General features: G+C 35.5%; 4 protein-coding genes and 1 non-coding gene across 7 annotated transcripts; 4 read left to right on the top strand and 1 right to left on the bottom strand.

The window, feature by feature from the left end:
* The first annotated feature begins 2,777 nt into the window (after positions 1 to 2,777).
* LOC147495181 (ubiquitin-like-conjugating enzyme ATG10) lies at positions 2,778 to 5,606 on the top strand. The gene is made up of 6 exons (XM_086563794.1): positions 2,778 to 3,154; positions 3,730 to 3,966; positions 4,036 to 4,116; positions 4,332 to 4,431; positions 4,900 to 4,997; positions 5,227 to 5,606. The coding sequence occupies exons 2-6, from the start codon at positions 3,760 to 3,762 to the stop codon at positions 5,449 to 5,451; spliced, it is 711 nt and encodes a 236-aa protein (XP_086419920.1). The 5' UTR covers positions 2,778 to 3,154; positions 3,730 to 3,759; the 3' UTR covers positions 5,452 to 5,606.
* Positions 3,035 to 3,137, top strand: LOC147495182 (U6 spliceosomal RNA). The gene has a single exon (XR_015200558.1). It is a non-coding gene; the product is annotated as a U6 spliceosomal RNA (small nuclear RNA).
* A 5,455-nt stretch (positions 5,607 to 11,061) lies between the features above and the next one.
* LOC147495180 (uncharacterized) lies at positions 11,062 to 11,568 on the top strand. The gene has a single exon (XM_086568326.1). The coding sequence runs from the start codon at positions 11,062 to 11,064 to the stop codon at positions 11,566 to 11,568; it is 507 nt and encodes a 168-aa protein (XP_086424452.1).
* Positions 11,569 to 12,499: 931 nt separating this feature from the next.
* LOC147495179 (S-protein homolog 24-like) lies at positions 12,500 to 13,006 on the bottom strand. The gene has a single exon (XM_086568325.1). It carries the CDS (start codon positions 13,004 to 13,006, stop codon positions 12,500 to 12,502), a length of 507 nt encoding a protein of 168 aa, XP_086424451.1.
* Positions 13,007 to 13,355: 349 nt separating this feature from the next.
* Positions 13,356 to 21,360, top strand: LOC147495178 (uncharacterized). Of its 3 annotated transcripts, XM_086563791.1 has the most exons (16): positions 13,356 to 13,484; positions 13,947 to 14,338; positions 14,428 to 14,550; positions 15,192 to 15,333; positions 15,429 to 15,721; positions 16,432 to 16,490; positions 16,817 to 16,911; positions 17,311 to 17,413; positions 17,521 to 17,615; positions 17,708 to 17,770; positions 19,230 to 19,305; positions 19,466 to 19,574; positions 19,688 to 19,800; positions 19,961 to 20,019; positions 20,624 to 20,732; positions 20,910 to 21,360. In XM_086563791.1, the coding sequence occupies exons 2-16, from the start codon at positions 13,948 to 13,950 to the stop codon at positions 21,042 to 21,044; spliced, it is 1,965 nt and encodes a 654-aa protein (XP_086419917.1). In that variant the 5' UTR covers positions 13,356 to 13,484; position 13,947; the 3' UTR covers positions 21,045 to 21,360. The 3 variants fall into 3 exon arrangements, with proteins under 3 accessions (XP_086419917.1, XP_086419918.1, XP_086419919.1); XM_086563793.1 differs by lacking the exon at positions 13,356 to 13,484 and having other exon boundaries at positions 14,162 to 14,342; XM_086563792.1 differs by lacking the exons at positions 17,311 to 17,413; positions 17,521 to 17,615; positions 17,708 to 17,770.
* Positions 21,361 to 22,860: the final 1,500 nt, after the last annotated feature.

Raw genomic sequence — 22,860 nt, 5'->3', positions numbered from 1 at the left:
TTTCACCTTATCATAATATGAATAAATCATAGACATAACAAAGGGAGTTCAATTTGAGAATCATCACTTACGATTCCAGGTGCCTTCAAAATTTCTGTACTAGTGTAATTATCTCTTTTTCACTGCTGCGTTTGAGTTTGAGTTTCTTTTCACTGCTGAGAGGTTTTGGCTTTAGGCTTCTGCAATATGTAAGTTTCCAATGTCGTTCTGTCAGAGAAAATTGCATATTGATTAGCTAAAACCGATATTAAGTATTGATTAGTTACTCAGGAAAAATTGATATTGCATATTGATTGATATTGGTTTAGTTCTCGAGTTTTATTTTGAACTCGATCATAACAAGTTAGAGCACCTTTAGTTTTGTTAAAAGCGCCTTAAGTTCCTTAAACCGATAACAAGTCACAAAGCAGACCTTTAGTTTAAAGAGTTTCAACTGCATATGAGAAGCTAGCCTTTAAGGATTTCTCGACGAGTTTCAGACTGGGCATATGAGAAGCAATTTACACGAGAGTTTCAACTGGGCCTTCAACAATTTATGTCGAGTTTGAACCGGGCATAAGGATTTAAGCTAGCCTTTAAAGAGCGGGTCAATTCCTTTTGGCCTAGCCAAGAAGATCGCCAAAAACTCATTTTGTACGCACCAAGCCAATTCCTTTTGTACGCACCGGCCCGGCCAAAAACTCATTTAAGCTAGCCTTTAAAGACCGTGGCCAATTCCTTTTGTATGCAGACCACTCATTTTTCTATGAAGCAACCAAAAACTAAGCTAAGGCCTAAAACAATCCCAATAACAAAAAAAAAAAATCACTTTACAATACAAAGAGCAAACAATACCACCATCTTTCTAACATATAACAAAATTAAAAATCTAAACTTCACCACAAACCAATCACAACAAGTAATAACTAATTGAACTAAACAAACAAACTTCTTAGTACAACATCTCTAAAGGAGTAGTCTTAAGCACCCATTTAGTACAGCCAATCACTAACTCTGCTTTTAGCCTTTCCATGCCAAGCACCTTTATCCAACCACTAAAAACAACACAGTTACCCCAGAGAAAGATGATGGTCACAAAAGGTTGAGTAATTCTCTCAACAGAGTTTCCAAAAGTACAAACTATTTAAGCGGCAATGGTTCTTTTCTCCATTTAGTACAGACCAAAGAGAAAGATTCCATTTATTTCTTTGCTAACAGCATCTTAGGAAGCATCTCTAAAGGAGTAGTCTTGAGCAGGAAGAGCATGGCAACGCGCTCTGGCAAAGTACCCCCCACATTTCAATCTCGCGTGCTTGCAACTCTGCTTTTAGCTTTTCCATGCCAAGCACCTTTATCACTAAAAACAACACAGTTACCCTAACAAAACTAAGCACCTTTACCCCAATTCATCATCATTCCTAACTGCCAACAACACATAAAATAGCAATAAGAATAATAATAATATCAATAATAACAAAAATAATAATAACGATAACGATAACGAAATCCATGTATAACATCATCATAAACACACTAAAAAGCTACATTAAATATGGACAGGGTGGACTGGTAACTTATAATTCCTCAAGTTGTTTAAGCTTGGATATCGAAAAGGGAATATCTCCATAGAGCAAATTCCCAGATAAATCCCTGATTAACCCCCACATATAGGGATCCCAAGTAATAGAAGACGTTAGACAAATGTAATGAATACAAAATTCTAATTTTCCTTTTTTATTGCGAATTTAAAATTTTCAAACCACCCAGGGTGTTGAGGGATTTCAGAGTTCTTAGATCACCACAGTTGCCTATTTCATCAAGAATTTGCCCAGTCAAGTGATTCCCCTTTAAATCACTGCACACCAAAAAACAACAATAATCAAACTTCACACTTTGATACAACTTTAAAATGATACAAGGTTAGGGGTTACATACATGGACTGTAAGTTCCTCAGATCACCAATGGAAGAAGAAATTTCGCCACCCAAATTCAAATTTGACAGATTCCTACACCAGAGAAAAAATAACCAACATTCTTCTTATACCAAGGGACAAAAAAAGACCCAAAGCCGTAAAACAAGTACGAAGTTAATAAGAATAGGTAAAACAAATCTTACGATTGAAACAACAGAAGTTGTGGTTATCACAAGAAACACCACGCCATGAACGGTGATATCCATTGTGCACATCATCCCAGTCAAGTAGGACGTTTACTACATTACTAAATGAAGCTTTTACAGACATCAGAGACTTCCCTGCACCAACAACAAAACTTGATCAAACACCAACATAGAAAGTGAACTACCACCAAAAAACCATTCATGGGTAGAAGAAAATAAAAAATTCCATATTTAGAAAAGGGTTGTAGTCTTCAACACAGTGTGTTTATGATGATGTTGGATCGCCCATGAAATTTGGATTTTTGGGTTTGATTTTGGGTGTTTTGGTGGTTTTGATTTTGTTGATGATTTGTTGTTTTTATGAATTTTCAAAACCTTCGTGATCGTAGTTTGTTGAATTTTGGGTTTTGGGTTTTGATTTTGGGTTTTTCGGTGGTTTGATTTTGTTGTTGATGATTTCGGTGGTTTTGATTTTGAATTTGTTGTTTGTTGATGATTGTAGTTTGTTATTTGCTGTTTAGAAATTTCGAAACCCAAATTCTGAAATATTGCTTTTTCATCTTGATCTGATCAATTATGATCCAACGGCCGATATTCTTGGATGCTGTTTATATATATATTATTGCTTAATCTAATTTAATTTAATTTTGCTTTAAATTTGATACGACCTAACTTTTGTGGGTAGACTGTGTGACATTTGTATGGAATTAGGATCAAAAGATACGTTTGGTGGGCCGAGAGCCCGAGACCTTGTTAGATGAGTGATTTTTATATTTCACTGTAATATAAGGGCACGGAATTTTGTTAGAATAATCATGGACACAAATAAGCTAGGTTAAAAGAAGAGTCCAAAACACGCACCTCAGATAGTCCCACATCGGCTGGTATACTGTACATTGAAAGCTTTATATAGTTTTGAAGTACATCATAAGCTTGTCCCTTCGGGGACATCCGTTAAAATTGGAACGATACAGAGAAGATTAGCATGGCCCCTGCGCAAGGATGACACGCACAAATCGAGAAATGGTCCAAATTTTTTTTCCTTCTTTCATCAAGTAAGTTTTCTCTAAATTAATGATTTTTAACATTTATTTGTAGTTTTCATCAAGGCCGAAAATATCGGTCGATTTATCGAAAAATTGCCGATATATATCGTTTTTTCAGTAATCCGACTTCGAAAAATCCGAAATATCGGCTCCGAAAATTTAATATTTTTTAAACCGATATATATCGGTAAAACCGATATAAAGATATATATCAGCGATATATTCCGATGTATTCGATATATATCGTTTGACTTGGTTGGACAGTTTGACTTTTGACCGATTTTGTTGACTGTTGACCGATATATAACGATATATCCCGATATATATCATTATATATCGGTGATATTTTCGATATATTCCGATTTTTTGATTTTTTTGAATATTATCACCAAAATGGGCAAAAACGATTTATCTCTCCGACATATCGATATATCCGATATATATCTTTTTTTGGCCTCTCCGATATATCCTAATATCCCGAAAAATTGGGCCTTGGTTTTCATAAGCTTTTGAGCAGGCAATAATCTGTAAGTGATGATGACTATTATATACTGATATACTTTTTTCTTGTTTTAACTTTTAAGTTAGCTCAAGTTATTACATATCAAATAAACATGGGTTTCTCTTCTAATTGGGATGGTACACTCTCGCCAAATGACTTTAACATCAGTGCAAGAGCACTCTGTGAGAAATGGAAAGTAACTTATCCTGTGTTTCCTCCATGGGCATGGGTTCCTTGTCCAAGGCCATTCGGGGTTACTTCACGTCAGGTGGAAGGTTATTTATCTTTGGAGGGTTTCTGTTGTCCTAAATCTATTGAGGTTAGTTATAATTCCTCTTTTTAAAATTCTACTTCTTCTCTTTTCTGCTGTTGCAACTGCGTCTTACAGGGTGAGATTGACAATGGAAGCTCTAGCAAAGAAGAGGCTACTTGTCCTACAGAGGAAGAAGCTGTTGATGATGCAACATTGGTATACCTTTCAGTTCCTTTATGATTATTTTGTTTGTAAGAAACCTGATAGTTTATATGCCATTATTGAAGGACGCAAAAGAAACTCTGTGCTCTACAAATGTTGTATAAACTAGAGAACAAGTACAGGATCATTTTTAGTTGAATTGTATGCCAATTCATCCTTTTTGTCCTCTTCTTAACTGATGGCATAACCAAGTTTTTTCTGTTTATAAGGTTCAAAGAAATGATCGAGAACTACATCTCTATGACTTGCACATAGTACGCAGCAGTTCTTACAGAGTACCTGCGCTTTATTTCCGAGGGTATAATTGTGGTACGTAGATATCCGTACTTTTTATCATGTGTAAGTAATTAAGCGCAAGGATTCATGATCTAATATACATTTCGTTTGACATGATATAGTTTTAATGGTTGTATGAGAAGTGTACTTCCCACATAAGATAGGGATTTTCTAACAGATCTTTGCTTAAAGTTTTCTCCAAAATGTAGCACAGTGAGGATATCATATCAAACAAAGTGATACCCTCTCTCCACTACTTTTATTGGTGCATATTCCTTTAGTTTTGTTAAAAACTCTCTTGTTTCGAGGCTACTGGTTTTATTATCCAAACATTCTTGGCCGTCTCATGTATGTGCACATATGTCTATGATTTATATATTAAAATCTTGTTCCACTACTTTATTGGTTGTTTCTCGTCACCCTTTGTTAGTTTGTAGTATATTTTTGCTTGCCAAGAGTTCATTTTTCCAAAAGATTCTTATGGACTCTTTCTACTTGTAGATGGACAACCTTTGGCTTTAGATGACATTAAGAAAGATCTTCCTTATCACTCGTCGAAGATACTAAAGGATTCTAGATGGACCTTCATGACCCAAGAGGTACTTTTTCCCCTTGCAATGAAGAACTTATCCTTTTCTTTTCTACTGGCATCAGTTGAAACTAGGAAAGACCTATCAAAAGTAGAACAGCCAGCATATCATTTGTTAGGCATAATGGTATATACAAAAACCTGACATCATGTAGATAATCATATATTTAGCGTATGTGCTTAGTAATAATTTTCACTATGAAAGGCTAAAGCTTCTTCAATTTTCTGATACATGGTAGGAACATCCATACTTGAACCGACCATGGTACGCATTGCATCCTTGTGGTACCAGCGACTGGATGAAACTTCTTTTTGATAATGAGGCGTCTGTGACTGAAAACGAGGAAATAGTTCAACAGTATCTATTGTCATGGTTATCTGTTGTGGGTCAGGTTGTCGGCTTAAGAACCCCCCTTGAAGTTTTTAGTAAAAAACACAATGCCATGTTCTGTTCTAGCGTCTGATTGTAGGTGAATTTCTGAAGTGCTACTGAAAGACTGAACCAGTCCCTGGTTCTTGTCAGAATGCAAATTTGTATCGCAATCTTTCCTTTGTACAGTATTTTCTGATATATAATATTGGTATGGAAGAAATATGGAAAAAAGTGACTTTTTGAGTATCTTTATGCATCCTTTTTTTTTAATATATATCTTTGAGCTAGATCCCATTTTCGAACAAAAACGTTGTAGCCTATATTTTGGCAACCCCTTTACTTTTGTTTGGATCGTTCCTCAGAGAGATCCTGGATCGAGTGTTGCATGTGTCCGTTCCTTGCCGGAGCCCATGCTGTTAGTGGGTAAGGGGTCCTCATTGCTTGTTGGAATGTGAAAGTTAAACTGTGTGGATATGCATACCATTGGACTGCATAAAAGCTGACATGATGAGTATTTTTCAGTGTTTGAGGTTTGATATAGAAGCTTAATGGCAAATGAAAAAAAAAAAAAAAAAACAATAATATAATTCTGCGGAAAATTTCAATATACGCATAACTTGCCAGGTTGACCGGTGTATGTTCAATATGTATCTCTGATTGGCATATTTGGCAATCTATCTACCTTATTCAAGAGTTATGAACTGCAAAGAAACGTTATAGCCAATTTCTCTCTTCCGAATTTTGAGTCTTTGATCACGGGTTACGATTTCTAGTGATCTATGTTTATTGACAACTGGACTATACAATGAAAAGAATTTTTCACCAGATTTGATATAACTTGAAAATCGTGACAGTTGATTGTTGATTTAAGTTTGTACTCTGAATTACGGAGCAAACAATGAGTTTAAGAAAAAATGGAGTTATATGTGTAAATCTGCTATAGCCAAACGAAGCATAATATCCCTGAGACAATATTGCGATTGAGTTGATGCTCAACTGTAGGTTTTGTGTGCACTAGAATGCCAAAAAGGTTTAATATTCAAAAGAAAATAATATAGATATGACAGAAATATTAAGAAACATGACTTGATCCACATACATTAGCATCTTCACTTTAGAATTCTATTTTATTTATTCACCTCGAGTTCAACTAAATAAGATCAGTTTATGCTACCCTTTAGGTGCACTTTAGTGCTACAATTTCTTTCAAGCTATAGTTTGATTTTGTTGATTCGGGTATATCTGCCTCGGCCATTCATACATCATATATAGATCTGCAACATCACCATAATAGTTTCCATATACACCATCAGGCCTTGCAAGACGAGTGCAGTTTTCCCAGCAAATATGTCGATCTTTTCTATTCTTGTATATGTCAAAGCTTCCTTGAATTCTAACTTTGGCGGTACTGTCCCACCAATTCGCCGAGCAAAAGAAGAGTGTTGTATCCCAAAAGTTAGCAATAAATTTAAATTCATATTCTTCACCGTAAGAGAGTGTATGGTACCCAAGATCATCGTCCCTTGATTGAACACGGAAGTTTAACCCTACACCGGGGAGAATCTCGTTTCTTAAGCGTACATGTACTTTTCCATAAACACTTGAACACTCACAGAGTGCAACGAGCACCAATAAACATTTGAAGACTCTAGCAAAACCGTTAGAGTAGGTCTGCATTGTTGTTTATGAAACTTGATGCCTTGATTTGTATATACTTTCGTAATTCATATGCGAAGTGTTGATAGTGTTCTCTTATATAAGTCTATTCTGTTGTATACACTAGGAAACCAATTTATTCAAATTGAAGGTACTATATTAGTTACATTCTCTCTATATATGGTTATCCAGCCTATTATTTCTTATATTTGTTGCATTTGAAACTTATTGAGGATGCTGTGTGTACTTAATACTGATGAAAATGAATAGAGCCAAATCAAAATCAAATCATAATAAAAATCCATTTATCTATATCTATATAATAAAGCAGTTTGGTTTTTTATGCTGTTATATCGAGCGGTCCGGGAGAAAGCAGTTTTGGGATGATCCTACGTTCATAAATCAATTTATTTTAAGAGTTATAAAGGATAAAAACAATTTTTATCTTTTATCTCTTAGTATATATATATATTATATATATATATATATATATATATATATATATATATATATATATTAAATTATATCTGATATCTATAAAAATCTAATCTAAGTTGATTCCAATTAGGAAACTACTACTCAAAGATACTGATTGATCCAATGCTATATAAATCTTTTATAATAGCTGCTACACACATCACACATCTCCACGCCATACCTATTTGTTTGACATCTCTTTAGCTATTGTGTGTTGGCTGGACTCATTGTTTGTTCATTATCTATTGCTCCCAAACCAAAAGACCTGACTTTTTCATTACAGATGTATGTCCTCTCTCTCTAGCTTAAACTTTTGACGTGCTCTATATACACTATCCATTCTCCCACTTATAAGCTGCAAGAAGTATTAACTTATCGAATCGCTCATATTGTAATAAACTTTGAACGTCAGCTGAGGAGGTTCATTTGTCCCATCGTAAAATCTTAATTTGTGTGCCTAAAGGCTAATGGGCGTCTTATTAGTCAGGGACGAATTTAGTTCATATTGCATTGTACATTTTATCATACTTTGTTGTCCCAGCATAATAATAACTGCATGAACCAAAAAGTTATGACCCGTCAGATTAGAAAGCCAATGTTGGAGATAATTGTACCGATCTAATACTAGAAAACTTCGATTTCCCTTGAAAAAGAAGCAATGTTTTTAGACTATGCTGTTTTTGTTTCTTTTGCGAGACGATTTTTTTTTTTTATAATTTATCATTTGGATTGCAATGTTAAAGTGTTCCATTGTGTATCTCTTGCGATCCATGTTCTGAAAAATGCTAGGTTGTAGTTGGGCAAAAGGGAAGCAATCTTTTTAAACTATATATGCTGTTTTTGTTTCTTTTGCGAGACGAACATTGCCATTATTCAATTCTTGTACTTTTTTTCTTTGCCTCTTTTATGCTTTTAGACCCTTTTGCTATGCACACTAAAGTATAGTACATGCGTGTAGCTTTGGTAGAAGTTCCAGTGGATCGGAACTCTTTATATTTTAATTATACAAAAGTCGATAACTCTAATTGGAGGTATTGGTGACATGGTTGCATTTTGCACGACTCCGGACCTCCCTTAATAGTTGTTTCTGATCATAGTTGTATATCATTTTCAATTATTTGCTGCAATTTCCTTATCAATGTTTGATTATCAGCCATGGATAAGGCACCATCTGCAAGTGCATTTAATGTTTCTGTTGTCAACGCACCACCTAAATCTACCAATGAACCTACTACATCTGTTCAGGTATTTGAAGTTCATTTTTTACAGTTTGGTTATGTTTGATTCTTACATGATTTCAAACTTTTAAATTTTGTAACAAAGAAAAACTCTTTTGTTAATTTGACAATGTTCTCATTTAATTTTTTTATGCGGCTTTTCATGTACTTGCATCATGCAGCAAAGAGAATTGGATTATATAACTCGAGTACGTGAGCATAAACAACGGATCATTGACCATGTGCTTGCTACCCTTGCTAAGGTATGTAACATATATACGTTCATTATATGCGGTGGTTGTTTACTGCCTTCTGATGGTTATGTTTTATCAAATATAAAATGAAGGTTTTGGAAAAACAAAGAAATGAAGGCCATTAAGTCCAATCACCTCCTGTGCAAAATGAGGTTGTACGTAGTTACTCCTCCATAATCCACTCTTAATGTTAGTCCGACCAATGCTTTTACACCCTCTCAGCCTTCTCTGCGCAAGTTGGCCCAACGCAATAGAAGAGAAAGAGAGCTCATAAGTGGTAGAAGCAACAAGCAAATAAGAAGGAACTTAGAAGCAGGCCATCAAAATATACATGTGTCCATGTCTTCCCATACGTAAGTTTCATTTCTTTGTGTGTTTTCTATAGCATTGTTTTCAGTAAAAAATATTTCCATTCCTAGCCCATTATGAACTGGAAAAGAAATATATATATACCTGACTTTTTCATTACAGATATATGTCCTCTCTCTCTAGCTTAAAATTTTGACATGCTCTGTATACACTATCCATTCTCACACCTATAAGCTGCAAGTAGTATTAACTTATCGAATAGCTCATACTGTAATAAACTTTGAACGTCAGCTGAGGAAGTTTATTTGTCCTAGCGTAAAATCTTAATTTGTGTGCCTAAAGGCTAATGGGAGTCTTATTAGTCAGGGACGAATTTAGTTCATACTGCATTGTACATTTTATCATACTCTGTTGTCCCAGCATAATAATAACTGCATGAACCAAAAAGTTATGACCCGTCAGATTAGAAAGCCAATGTTGGAGATAATTGTACCGATCTAATACTAGAAAACTCGATTTCCCGCGAAGAAAGGAAGCAATGTTTTTAGACTAGACTGTTTTTGTTTCTTTTGCGAGACAAACTTTTTCTATAATTTATCATTTGGATTGCAATGTTGAAGTGTTCCATTGTGTACCTCTTGCAATCCGTGTTCTGAAAAATGCTAAGTTGTATATGGGCAAAAGGGAAGCAATTTTTTTAGACTATATATGCTGTTTTTGTTTCTTTTGCGAGACGAACATTGCCATTATTCAATTCTTGCACTTTCTTTTTTTGCCTCTTTTATGCTTTTAGACCCTTTTGCTATGCACACTATATTATAGTACATGCGTGTAGCTTTGGTAGAAGTTCCAGTGGATCGGAACTCTTTATATTTTAATTATACAAAAGTCGATAACTCTAATTGGAGGTACTGGTGACATGGTTACATTTTGCACGACTCTGAACTTCCCTTAATAGTTGTTCCTGATCATAGTTGTATACCACTTTCATTTATTTGCTGTAATTTCCTTATCAATGTTTGATTATCAGCAATAGATAAGGCACCACCTGCAAATGCATTTGATGTTTCTGTTGTCGATGCACCACCTAAATCTACCAATGAACCTACAACATCTGTTCAGGTATTTGAAGTTCCCTTTTCACAGTTTGGTTATGTTTGATTCTTACATGATTTCAAACTTTTAAATTTTGTAACAAAGAAAAACTCTTTTGTTAATTTGACAACGTTCTCATTTAATTTTTTATGCGGCTTTTCATGTATTTGCATCATGCAGCAAAGAGAATTGGATTATATAAATTAAGTACGTGAGCATAAACAACGGATCATTAACCATGTGCTTGCTACCCTTGCTAAGGTATGTAACATATATACGTTCATTATATGCGGTGGTTGTTTACTGCCTTCTGATGGTTATGTTTTATCAAATATAAAATGCAGGTTTTGGAAAAATAAGGAAATGAAGGCCATCAACTCCAATCACCTCCTGTGCAAAATGAGGTTGTAGTTACTCCTCCACAATCCACTCTTAATGTTAGTCCGACCAATGCTTTTACACCCTCTCAGCCTTCTCGGCGCAAGTTGGCCCAACGCAATAGAAGAGAAAGAGAGCTCATAAGTGGTAGAAGCAGCAAGCGAACAAGAAGGAACTTAGAAGCAGGCTTTCAAAATATACTTGTGTCTATGTCTTCCCATATGCAAGGTTCATTTCTTTGTGTGTTTTCTATAACATTGTTTTTAGTCAAAAATATTTCCATTCCTAGCCATTGTTAGTGACACCCAAAGCGAAATGGATGTGGATGATTATTTTCAGCCTCTTACTGCTAGTGTCAATATGGCAAAACCTGCTAATATGCACAACAATGTCCGCCATTATCTTGGAAAGATGGATGTGGAATGCTCCTTTTGTAAAGCTTTGCATTGTAAATATGAAAGGCTAGCAAATACATCAATGAAAAGACCCTTTTTCAGGATGTGTTGCGAACAAGGAAAAGTCAGTCTTCCTCTACTTAGTCCATTGCCTCCTGCGATTCAAGATCTATATGATGGTAGTGATGCCAAAGCCAAGTCATTTAGACAACATCTTCGTCAATATAATTTGGCTAATGCATTTACCAGTCTCGGTTGTCAACCGGATGACCGAATATTCAGCGGTAGCGGTCCTATTCCATTCACCGTTCATGGTGAATTACGCCATCAAATTAGATCGTTACTACCAGAACCTGAGAAAGATCCGACTTATGCTCAGCTCTATGTTTATGACCCAGCCAGTGCCCTTGATGTGTGTCATCACTGAAATCCAGAATTGAGACGTGATGTTTTAGATGTCATTCAGAGTACACTGTCAGATTGTAATAGATTTGCTGAAAAATTTCGTCAAGCATATGATATATTGAGTGCTCACGCAGCTGAGGAAAATGACGTGGCAGCTTATCTCCATTATAACACATCGACTAACCGACGGCGATACAATCTTCCTTCAACCAATGAAATTGCAGTTGTTATACCGGGGATTGGAACTGAAATCAGAAGCACAAGAGATATCATTTTTCATTATAGATTGATGAATGTGATCCCGCTTATCTACCCCTACATTATTCTTTGTTTTTCCCTCGGGGTGAGCTTGGTTGGTCAACCGAAATGAAACTTTATGATGGCAATGACGACGATTCGAGGCGATTGACTCAGATGGTGTTCTATGCATATCGTTTGTTTGAATGTCATACTGAATATTTAGCAATACTCTATGGTGGAAAATTATTTCAGGAGTTTTTGTGTGATGTTTGGGCTTTGATTGAGCAAAATTGGATATACTATCATTATACCAACCAAAACGTTATAGCCGATTTCTCTCTTCTGAATTTTGAGTCTTTGATCACGGGTTACGATTTCTAGTGATCTATGTTTATTGACAACTGGACTATACAATGAAAAGAACTTTTCACCAGATTTGATATAACTTGAAAATCGTGACAGTTGATTGTTGATTTAAGTTTGTACTCTGAATTACGGAGCAAACAATGAGTTTAAGAAAAAATGGAGTTATATGTGTAAATCTGCTATAGCCAAACGAAGCATAATATCCCTGAGACAATATTGCGATTGAGTTGATGCTCAACTGTAGGTTTTGTGTGCACTAGAATGCCAAAAAGGTTTAATATTCAAAAGAAAATAATATAGATATGACAGAAATATTAAGAAACATGACTTGATCCAACTAAATAAGATCAGTTTATGCTACCCTTTAGTGCTACAAATTTCTTTGAAGCTATAGTTTGATTTTGTTGATTCGGGTATATCTGCCTTGGCCATTCATACATCATATATAGATCTGCGACATCACCATAATAGTTTCCATATACACCATCAGGCCTTGCAAGACGAGTGCAGTTTTCCCAGCAAATATGTCGATCTTTACTATTCTTGTATATGTCAAAGCTTCCTTGAATTCTAACTTTGGCACTACTGTCCCACCAATTCGCCGAGCAAAAGAAGAGTGTTGTACCCAAAAGGTTGGCAGTAAATTTAAATTCATATTCTTCACCGTAAGAGATTGTATGGTAACCAAGATCATCGTCCCCTGATTGAACACGGAAGTTTAACCCTACACCGGGGCGAATCTCGTTTCTTAAGCGTACATGTACTTTTCCATAAACACTTGAACACTCACAGAGTGCAACGAGCACCAATAAACATTTGAAGACTCTAGCAAAACCGTTAGAGTAGGCCTGCATTGTTGTTTATGAAACTTGATGCCTTGATTTGTATATACTTTCGTAATTCATATGCGTAGTGTTGATAGTGTTCTCTTATATAAGTCTATTTTCTCTTGTATACAAATTAAAGTCTGAATGCACGCACTACACATATTAGTACATTCTCTCTATATATGGTTATCTAACCTTTGTTGCATTTGATGTGTACTTAATACTGATGAAAATGAATAGTACCAAATCAAAATCAAATAACTAAGAAACCAATATCATAATAAAATTCCATTTATTAATTACTAAAATATAGTATTCTTAACAAATCAAGAATCCAGCACGTGCAAATCACGTTGTGTGTATATAAGCTAAAAGCGCCAAAACATTTATTTCTTCTTGTTATTATTACAAGAACGAAAAAAAAAAAAAAAGTTAGTTCACTCTATTATGAGGAAATATTGTTCGATCCAATCGAATTAGTGAAGAATTTCAACCTAAATTTCAGGTATTATATATATATATATTTATATTATATTAATATAATTTATATTTGAATCTGATTTAATTTGAATCAATAGTAATATTGAGTTTTAGGTTAATATTGAAATAGGCAATGGTGGATTACAGGATTAGGAATCAAAATAATTCTTAATTATAATGACTTGTTTTAAGATTACAAAATGAGAGAATGCTTGTAGCGAGTGGCATGGGAGAATTCTCCTGTGAAATGTTAGTTCTAATAGGACATGTACTACTTTTTGAAAAAAAAAATTGATGCAAAATGAGATTTACTTTACGTATGAAAACTACCCAATGCAATTTAATACGACCTAACTTTTGTGGGTAGGATCATTATGATGCAATCGCTGTGTGACATTTGTATGGAATTAGGATCAAAAGATCAATTCTTCTTTGTTTTTATTATCCTTGGAATATATGAGCCTGAAAGTATGTGACTTGCCTACAGAATGGAGAATATGGTGTATGCAGAGGAGCTTGTAAGAGAGTTTCTTGTTTTTAGAGGCTTTACAAACACTCTGCAAGCGTATCAGACAGAGCTGTCTACTGATATTGGTAAAGGATTTGATGTGGATAAGATATTAGACTTAGTGTTCTTGGTATACGTGCCCAAATTTCAAGCAGACAGATTAGTTGCTCTACTGAGTTTTTTCAAGCAGTACGTTTCTGCAAGCACTGAAGCAGTACTTGTTTCTTCAATGTCAAAATTGGAGGCTTCTATTTTGCGGTACTATATTATTCAAGCAATACAATCAGGAAGGAAAGATAAAGTTGTGGAGTTTTTGGGAACAAGTGGCAATGATTTGCTGCAAAGAGGCCAGGATTGGGTTCCATGGTTCGGTCTGTATGTCCCTTTTTTTCGCGCTCATTGTTATTCTTTTTGTTTCATGAAACACTTTTCTAATGAAAGTTATACCTTCACAATGCAGCCATTCCGTATCTGAAGAATCCAAGTCTAGATCCTCAGTTCCGTATTTTCTTTTCTAAGGAGTGGTTTGACGGCTTACGTCTTTCGTTCAGAAATTTTTTGAGTGAAATTTTCAATGGTACTCATATCCTTAAATATGTTACTGCTTTTAGCGCTTTCTTTTGAGTTTAAATTAGATATGTTTGTTCAATCCATTTAGTTTGTTGTAGGAATGATAGTACCTTTTAACGTGAGTGAATCACTAAATCTTAGATTAAATTATAGTATTATAGTTTGCTGGAGGGTAGGGTTAAAAGTTAATTTATCGAGGTTCAAGGTGCACTCCATTCAAAAATCAAGAAAAAATTAATGGTTTCTAGTGGTTGAACAATGTACTTGTAACAATTAGTGGTATGTAGATACTACTTGTTACGGATTGGACTTTTATGTCCCCAAATATGCTTCAGTATGCTCTTTGTAGAAAGAATGGAGCTCCAATAATATCCCATTTCTTATGAATTACCATAAACTTAGATAAAGTGGGCGTGTTTTAACTGCAATTTATATTCTGCACCGTTTATGACAATTGAGTTCTAGAAGCAGTCCCGTAACCATTCTATGCACTGTTGCTTATTCAAGACTGGCAATGAGAAGTAAGAAAAACAATTTAAGCATCTCAAGAAAGACATTAAGCATATTTCAAGTAGATAATTTTCAAAAATAAAGAAATAAAATTGCACTAGTCCTCACTCTTGAGTCTCAATGAATTTCCTTTACCAATCCCACGCATCCCTTCCCTGTTGAAGATCGGTACTGAGAAGAATACTGTTAAGCGTCTCAAGAAAGACGTTAAGCAACTCAATATTAGGCTGTCACAACTCCAAGCTTTATTAGAGAAAAAGGAGGCTCAGATACGTCAGTTGAGGAGGCAAGTATATCCAGATTTAGTTATAGGAGATTGTAGGTTTTTACATATAATTAATGCATGGTTATATTTAATATTTTTACATTCCTTTCATGCAGCAATAATCCAGCAATAGAAGCAAATATGCTCCTAAAAAGCAGCTCTACAGATAGTCTAAGAGGTACTCCAGGGAAGAGCATCTGTGGAGGTGGTCTTTCTCATCTCACTTCAAGTTTGGCAGAAGGACGACAGACTCAGGAAGACAATGTAAATGTAAATGGTTCTGCTAAGCCTTCAACTGGATCAACTCTGTCCCAGTCAGAAGACGATTCAACTTCTTCGGCAAAGCTTTCTGCTGTAGGCAGTGGAAGTACGGATAACTATCAAATGTTTCGAGATGACTATTATTCAGGTTAACAGCTGTTTATTTAATTTGTTCATTTGTGCTGCTTTGGCCTATGTAATATCAGCATGGCATAAAAAGAAATCATGTGTAACGTGTCAGATACCAACACTCATGTTGCACAGAATGACCAATTGTAAGTACGTCTGCTATTTGAAACTTTAAGTTGGGTGTGGAAATTGATTTTTAAAAGATGAGGTGTACTGAAGATTGGAGTTCTTCAAATCCTATAAAATATGAAGAAAAATATTTATGAACAAAATAAGTATAGTAATAAAATCAAACTTATTTAATATTTTGAACAATAATGCACAGCGATGTAAAGTTTTCGTGTTGGACATCTTATATTGATGTCGAACATTGAAAATTGTCCCGTGTCATTGGTATTTAGGTTTGGAGTGTATGCAATTTCTTCTATTATAATGCTTAGCAGCTATATTTTTGCTGCCGAGTCCTAGAGGTACTTTTCTGCATATTTGGTGGTGTTTGAATTGTTGTCTCTATGCCATGCCCACTGGTGAAGATGTGCTTTCTCTTTATTATATTATTGATTTACATGGTTCCCCAAAACACACACATGCACGCCCCACCATAGAGTAAAAAAAGAACAGAAGAAAAGAGAGACTGTATAAACTTGATATCTTTGTGCTATACAATGCATACTAGCTTTATGTATAAACCTGCTACATTTACTTTTTCTAATTGATGGTTTAATGCAGTCGAAGACAGTGAAGTGCGAAGAGAAGAAGAATTTCCAGAAGTTAAAGTCGATTTCCAGGTATTGCTTATCAAGGAATACTTTATTATATTACTGAATTCAACTCCAGTTCTTCTGCGTTTTAGCCTCACTATTTAGCTCTACCAATGTTGCCATCTACTGCTATGTTTATTCCTAAGTTACATTGACACGGATACGTGTGTCCGTTTTTGACACGGATACAAAGTGTCTGACATGGAGACATATCAAAAGTCGAGGTATATCACAAGCAATATGTGTTTGAGACGTGTCCGACACGGATTATTTTTTAACAATATGGCGTGTCTGTGTAGCATTAGGTTTATTCAAATCCAGATGTGCTATTTCATAAGTTCCTTCTCTTTCAGGAAACATTTCTAGGCCACACCAGTCCAATTAGTCGGTGCCGCTTTTCTGCATCTGGAAGCAATATTGCAAGTGCTTCTATGGACGGGACAGTCAGGTATACATAAAAGTAAGAATTTCTTTAAATAGCATTAAAGAACTTAATTGACTTCCTTGAACATTAATGTAGTGATATTGGTTTCTGGCATTTGCATGTGTTCATTGATCTGGACAGTTTGAAGAAAGGCTAAATTACCAGTATCAACTTGACTAGAAAATTACCATTACTGTTACCTACTTTACTAAATTATTCTGCTCATTGGATTCTGTGGGACCAATAGTTATGTTGGTCGTTTGTGAGAAATCCATGTTCATCTAGTGAGGGAGAGAAACTCTGTTGTTATTGAATACTCCAAGCGCCCACACATTGTTCCTCAATACAGAAACTGTATGTTTACTTTGTAGATTATTACATTGCGGTTAAGAACTCATTTGTTAACTGAATTTGTTCATGAAGGATATGGACGTATGACTCATCAACACCAACCTCTAGAAATGCAGCAATTTATTGTGGGGCTGAGATTTTGTCACTTGACTGGGAGTGTAAATCCGATCGATTGGTAGGTTAACGTAACTATTTGATGTTGTGATGCTTCGAACTTTGATGCTTGAACAGTTGGGGCAGCAAGTGCTCTATATCAACTTTCCTCACTGCTCTTGACAATAGCTTCTCATAGGCACAGCTAATGGTGGCATTAAAGCATGGAATGTTGATGCAAAGAGAGTTGTTTGTGATCTTAACACAACTCAAGCATTTCTAAGGTCCTTGTCCAAAACCCGTTGTTCATGGTCCGCTGTATTAGTATATTCCATTTGACCCTCTCCTGAGTCCTGACACATGTTTTTTTATATAGTGTCTTGGATCTTAAGTGCAGCCCTGTAGAACCGATTTTTGTCTCTGCTGCTGCTTCTAGAGGGTAACTGCTTGGCATCTTATTTCTTATTCTTGAGAACACTATACTTGTTTAATTAGTAGCCTTTTCTTTTTTATTGAATTCATTCATTCCTGTAAGATGGATCAAATGTAACAGTAATTTAAAAATGGAAAAGAAAATGTAACAGTCTGTGAGCTGTTGTGTACTTTCGTAAGTCCCACTCTTGTTGGTAATTCTGAGGGATGGCAAGATTGTTCAGCTGATATGCTGATTGGGAGTATCCACAACCCTTTGATGGGTACAACCTATGATCTCTATATATTAAAGAATCAACATGATCAGATCACAGCATAGGGATTTAATGGGTAAAGTTGTAGCTATCCAAATAGAACCACTGGCTGTAAGCAAAAACTCGAACACTTCTGAAGGTATTTTCATTAGAGATGCATCTAGAAAGCCTACCTTTGAAGAGCTTTTCATCAACTTCACGAACATACACCTGTGAGAAAGTGTTCTATATTGCCTCGAATGAATTAGTAATCATTATACTGCATTTACTCATCCAGTCTTCTTTATTTCATTAGTGTCATATGTGCTTGCTACATAAAAAGAGCTTGTTTCTTGTTCAAGGGATTAGAACTTCGATGTTAAGTAAGTTGTTTAAGTTCTTTTTGAAAATATGTAGTGTCGATATATTTATGTTTGAGACAAGGCGAGGCGTTAGGATTCTTTACTAACACCATAGGCTGCCTTAGGAATGCCTTTGACAACAACCTGCAACTATTTTGGTTCGAGATATTAGAAATTTAATGAAAAATTTTGTGTTGTGTTCAGCATATTAGTGGGGAGAAATTTAACTTCCGTTGTAATTGATTGGTAATACTATTGTTGAGACGTTTAGGTTGTCCCACATGGGATGTTTAAAGCCTTGTAGTGCAATATATAAGTTTCTGGGCCTCTTCACTCATTGCCAATTGGTTTTGAGTTGGATGCCAATGTTTAAGATGGTATCAGAGCAGGATATTGTATATGGCCCAAACATCATGTTTCTTCCACGTCAGACAACTATGTTGTCCACGTCTTAGGCTCAAATAACACCACACCAAGGGGCGTCTTGAGACATTTAGTAGAGTCCCATGTGAGATGTTTAATGCCTTGCAGTATAGTATATATAAGCTCCTGGGGCTCTCCACTTTCGCCTTTTGGTTTTGAGTTGGATGCTCTAAAAATTAAGAAATGTGACATGCAGGAAGGGAATTCTGATTTTTCCCATTAACCCTCTTGCAGGCCAAGGAATTTTCAAGCAATATTGCTCATACTGACGTATAGGATACATATCCATATTTGCATCCTCTGATCCTCATGACATACAAAATTACATTGTCTGTACTATAGTGAACTACTGACCAAAAACGAAGATGCAGTGAATAATTACGTTTAGTACTCCTTTATCTTTCCTCCTTGCTTTGAACAAACTTTTCAGATGTAATTACTCTTGTAGGAATGGCTCGAGCAATCTTGATAACTTGAAATATGCTTCATTAACTGTTTGGAACATGAAGACATGGAAACCTATGGTACGTTTTTTATTGCCTAAGAACTTCTTTCCTCCTATGTTTCTTTCATTTTTTTTTCTTGCATAATTGAAACTTTTTTTCAGTTTTTTGAATATCTAGATTAGACAATTTTGAATTAGAACACTCAAATAATAATGAAGTTTAATCTGTTTTTTTGAAGACAGTCCTTCCTCTTGGTGAAGATCCACCAGCTATTACTTCACTCAGTTTCAATCACAATGGGAAGATATTGGCAGCTGCTGCAACTGACGGAATGATTCACATTTTTGGTATCCTTGTATAAGTGTATAACTAGGTTATTGTTAATTTGGTGGCTTAAAAATAATCGAAGTTCTAGTTACGCATGTATACATATCTACAAAATTTTCTTAACTAGCCGAAGACATGTCTGCGGGCCTACAAATTACAGGTTGGCCAGCCCATGATTCTGCTATAAGTTCTGTTCTTTTCGGTCATGATGAGACGAGCATTTTCAGTTTAGGTTCTGATGGAAAGGCAAGTACTTCTCATATTCTAATACTCAATTTAATCTGAACTCCGAAATTTTTCTACTAACTGGGACTAATTCTATTCTTATATTAAGTTTCTTTTATGTATCCATGGGTTATTATGTCATAGAAGTTCAGCTTAAGATGAAGAGTGTTTGTGCTTGCAGATTTTCGAGTGGAGCCTACAGAATCAAGGTCAAATTATTTGGTCAAGAGATTGCAGCAGGTTATGTGCATATCCCTCTCCATGTATCTTCTAATGCGCACAGTATATAGCACTAATAATATCCAAGTGGCCTCTGCTATTTTTTCTTTTAAAGGGTGTATGTGCTATGGAAAATGTAAAAGAAATGATGGGGGATCTAAGATCTTGTTAGTGGGACTCATGTGTGAATAGTACCATTTATATGAAGGTTTGCAAATAATGGGGTATAGCACACCAGGTTATCCAACACGATTATTAGGGAAATTTTGTAGGAAAGGAGACGACCTGCCAAATTCACATCAGAAATCGCAAACATGAACACAAACGAAATCCAGATGGCTTTGCTTACTTATCAAGGGTAAACGGCAAACCCAGTGTACGTGCCCTTACTTGATAATCAGTGGGGTCAGTGTATTACGGGTGTACAGTGAGATGTGCATGTAGGTTCCATTTTCTGGAAGGGAGTTCTTCTAGTATACGCTTTACACCACATATTATAGCATAATAAACTGTATGCTAACTTAAGAGTGGTTGGGACATACCAACACTGTTTGATTCATATACCATCCAATACAGCCATCAAAATTGCAAGAGACCTAACCCCAGCATTTGTTTCATTTTATAGGTTTTGTAACTATGAGAATGCAAGATGTTGCAGACATGAAATGGCATTTGATTCAACTGGGAGGAGACTACTTGTATCATCTGGTTCTGTTAGATCACCCATATATCAGGTAAACTGTGGTTTCGATTGTTTTTTATGCTTAGTTTGGAATATTTGGGATGGATTTCTGTCATCCAATTAAGTGGACCAAACATTAAGAGTTGGGGAATCTATCTTTTTCATCCAATTAAGTGGACCACGTATATTTCTCCTAATTCATGCATCCAATATATTCAATTCTGGTCAGGTTCGTGATCATTCAAAGGGCTGGAAAACCCTTCCACATAGTGCAGCCATAACAACAGTAGATTGGCATCCAACTCTACCTATCTTCTTGACTGGATCTGCTGACAATTCTGTCCGAGTAACATCCATGTCTTGAAGTTTTTCTTCTTACTTTTGTTATATTTATGTTGGTTGGATGGTTGATTTAAGCAAGAAATCAGGAATGGAGGTCAGTTCAGTGGTCTTCTTGTCGGCTGGGTATCTGTTTGTAATTAAAGGCTGTGTAAAATTTTGTTTATTAGCTTTATTGATTCGAGCGGTGATATTTTTCTCCAAATGCTGCTCCAAAGTGAGTTAAACCTGGTCCTGTAACAGTAGAAAACAGAAACCGCCATGTTAAATTATCTTAGAGAACTTGCTTGAATGGCATGCACTGGCTTTCCAGATTTGAATGATGATTCTTACTTGTGCAGTAATTAGGTGATATGCATTTGAACATGAAAACAATGAATTGTAAAGACAGAAGCTAGAATGAGGTACTGTTACAGCCTTACAGGGTTGGCTTGAAGATGCTCCTCTCACCGTGTTTATAGGCGGATGGATAACTTAATTAGCGACAGTGAGAACCATAATCATTTGCTCCGGCAAGATTCTTCAGGAAGACGGTATGGCATTGAAGAATTGGTAAACCATATCACCCAATTCTGATTCTAAGCAGTTGATATCGGATTAAATCGCTGATTAATCGGGGTTAGAGCGATAAGTTTTTTTCCGATTTCTCAGTTGTCGACGATTTTTTCGGTCATATCGACCGAGAACTCAGATTTCTCGGCCGATATTATCTGAACCAACAAGTTCTGGCATGGTTTGATTTTTCTCTGGGTCTTGAAGAACCACAGAGTTGCGCACGTGGTGAGTTTTAGGAACAGAGAAACAAAGGTTCGATGACGACCTAATCAATGCTTGTGAAACCAACATCCTAGACAAACGACCCAAAGATGATTTCGCCATTCGAAACCGTTTGAGAGAAATAAGTGGTGGGCAAATAGTAGATAAGAGAGTGAGTTGCGACTTGCGAGACTGAAGATTTTTTTTTATTGATAATCTTATTTGGCATCTTATAAAACCCTAACCTCTTTGGAATGGTGTAGAAAGGGTTTAATAATGAATCAGATGGTAAGAGAGTTTTTAACACGTGTCTTGATTGGGCAGAGAATCAATGGGTGATATTTCTTTTTTCTTTCTAATTGTATGAAAATCCTCGGGACCTTCTGAACAAATTCCAAAACCAATGTTTGGGTCGAAATGCATGGGCTATTATCAAGCCGGCCGAAGGCCTTTGTTTTTTTTTTTTTAAATTATGGACCTACTTGACATTTTAACATTTTATTTTTTCAAGGTATAATTTTGAATGTATATATATATATATATAACTAATCAAACCGATTAAATCGGCAATTAATCACCGATTCAATGATTAATTGCATATCGCTCTTCGACCGATTACTTTCAAAAACCAATTTTAACTGCTTAAGATGCGAGGAGTCGAACCTCAAATACGTTCACGGCCACGGCAACTCCGTCGGACTTAATACTAGAGCACTAACTCCAATGATTTTAGACTTAATGCTAGAGCACTAACTCCAATGATTTTAGCTACATCCCCGTCAGATTCTTACAAATTAAACTTTATATATTGTATTAAGATTTTGATAAGGTTTGCTAAAACTAAACTACTATCAGATTCTTACAAATTAAACTTTATATATTGTATTAAGATTTTGATAAGGTTTGCTAAAACTAAACTACTAATTAGGTATTGTTAACATATTTCTACTTCCCAAGGTAACTTAAATGGAAAAATTATCTCTCACAAATCTCACAATTGAACTTGTGTCGAACTTCTAGCTTGAAATACAATACATGGACATGTGGCCGGCAATAGTTTCTAAAACCAATACCAGCTTCTAAGC

This window comes from Coptis chinensis, chromosome 6, assembly GCF_015680905.1.
Source record: "Coptis chinensis isolate HL-2020 chromosome 6, ASM1568090v1, whole genome shotgun sequence".
Taxonomy (NCBI): Eukaryota; Viridiplantae; Streptophyta; class Magnoliopsida; order Ranunculales; family Ranunculaceae; genus Coptis; species Coptis chinensis.
The sequence above is the reverse complement of the archived record's forward strand: the minus strand, read 5'-3'. Positions and strand labels throughout refer to the sequence as shown.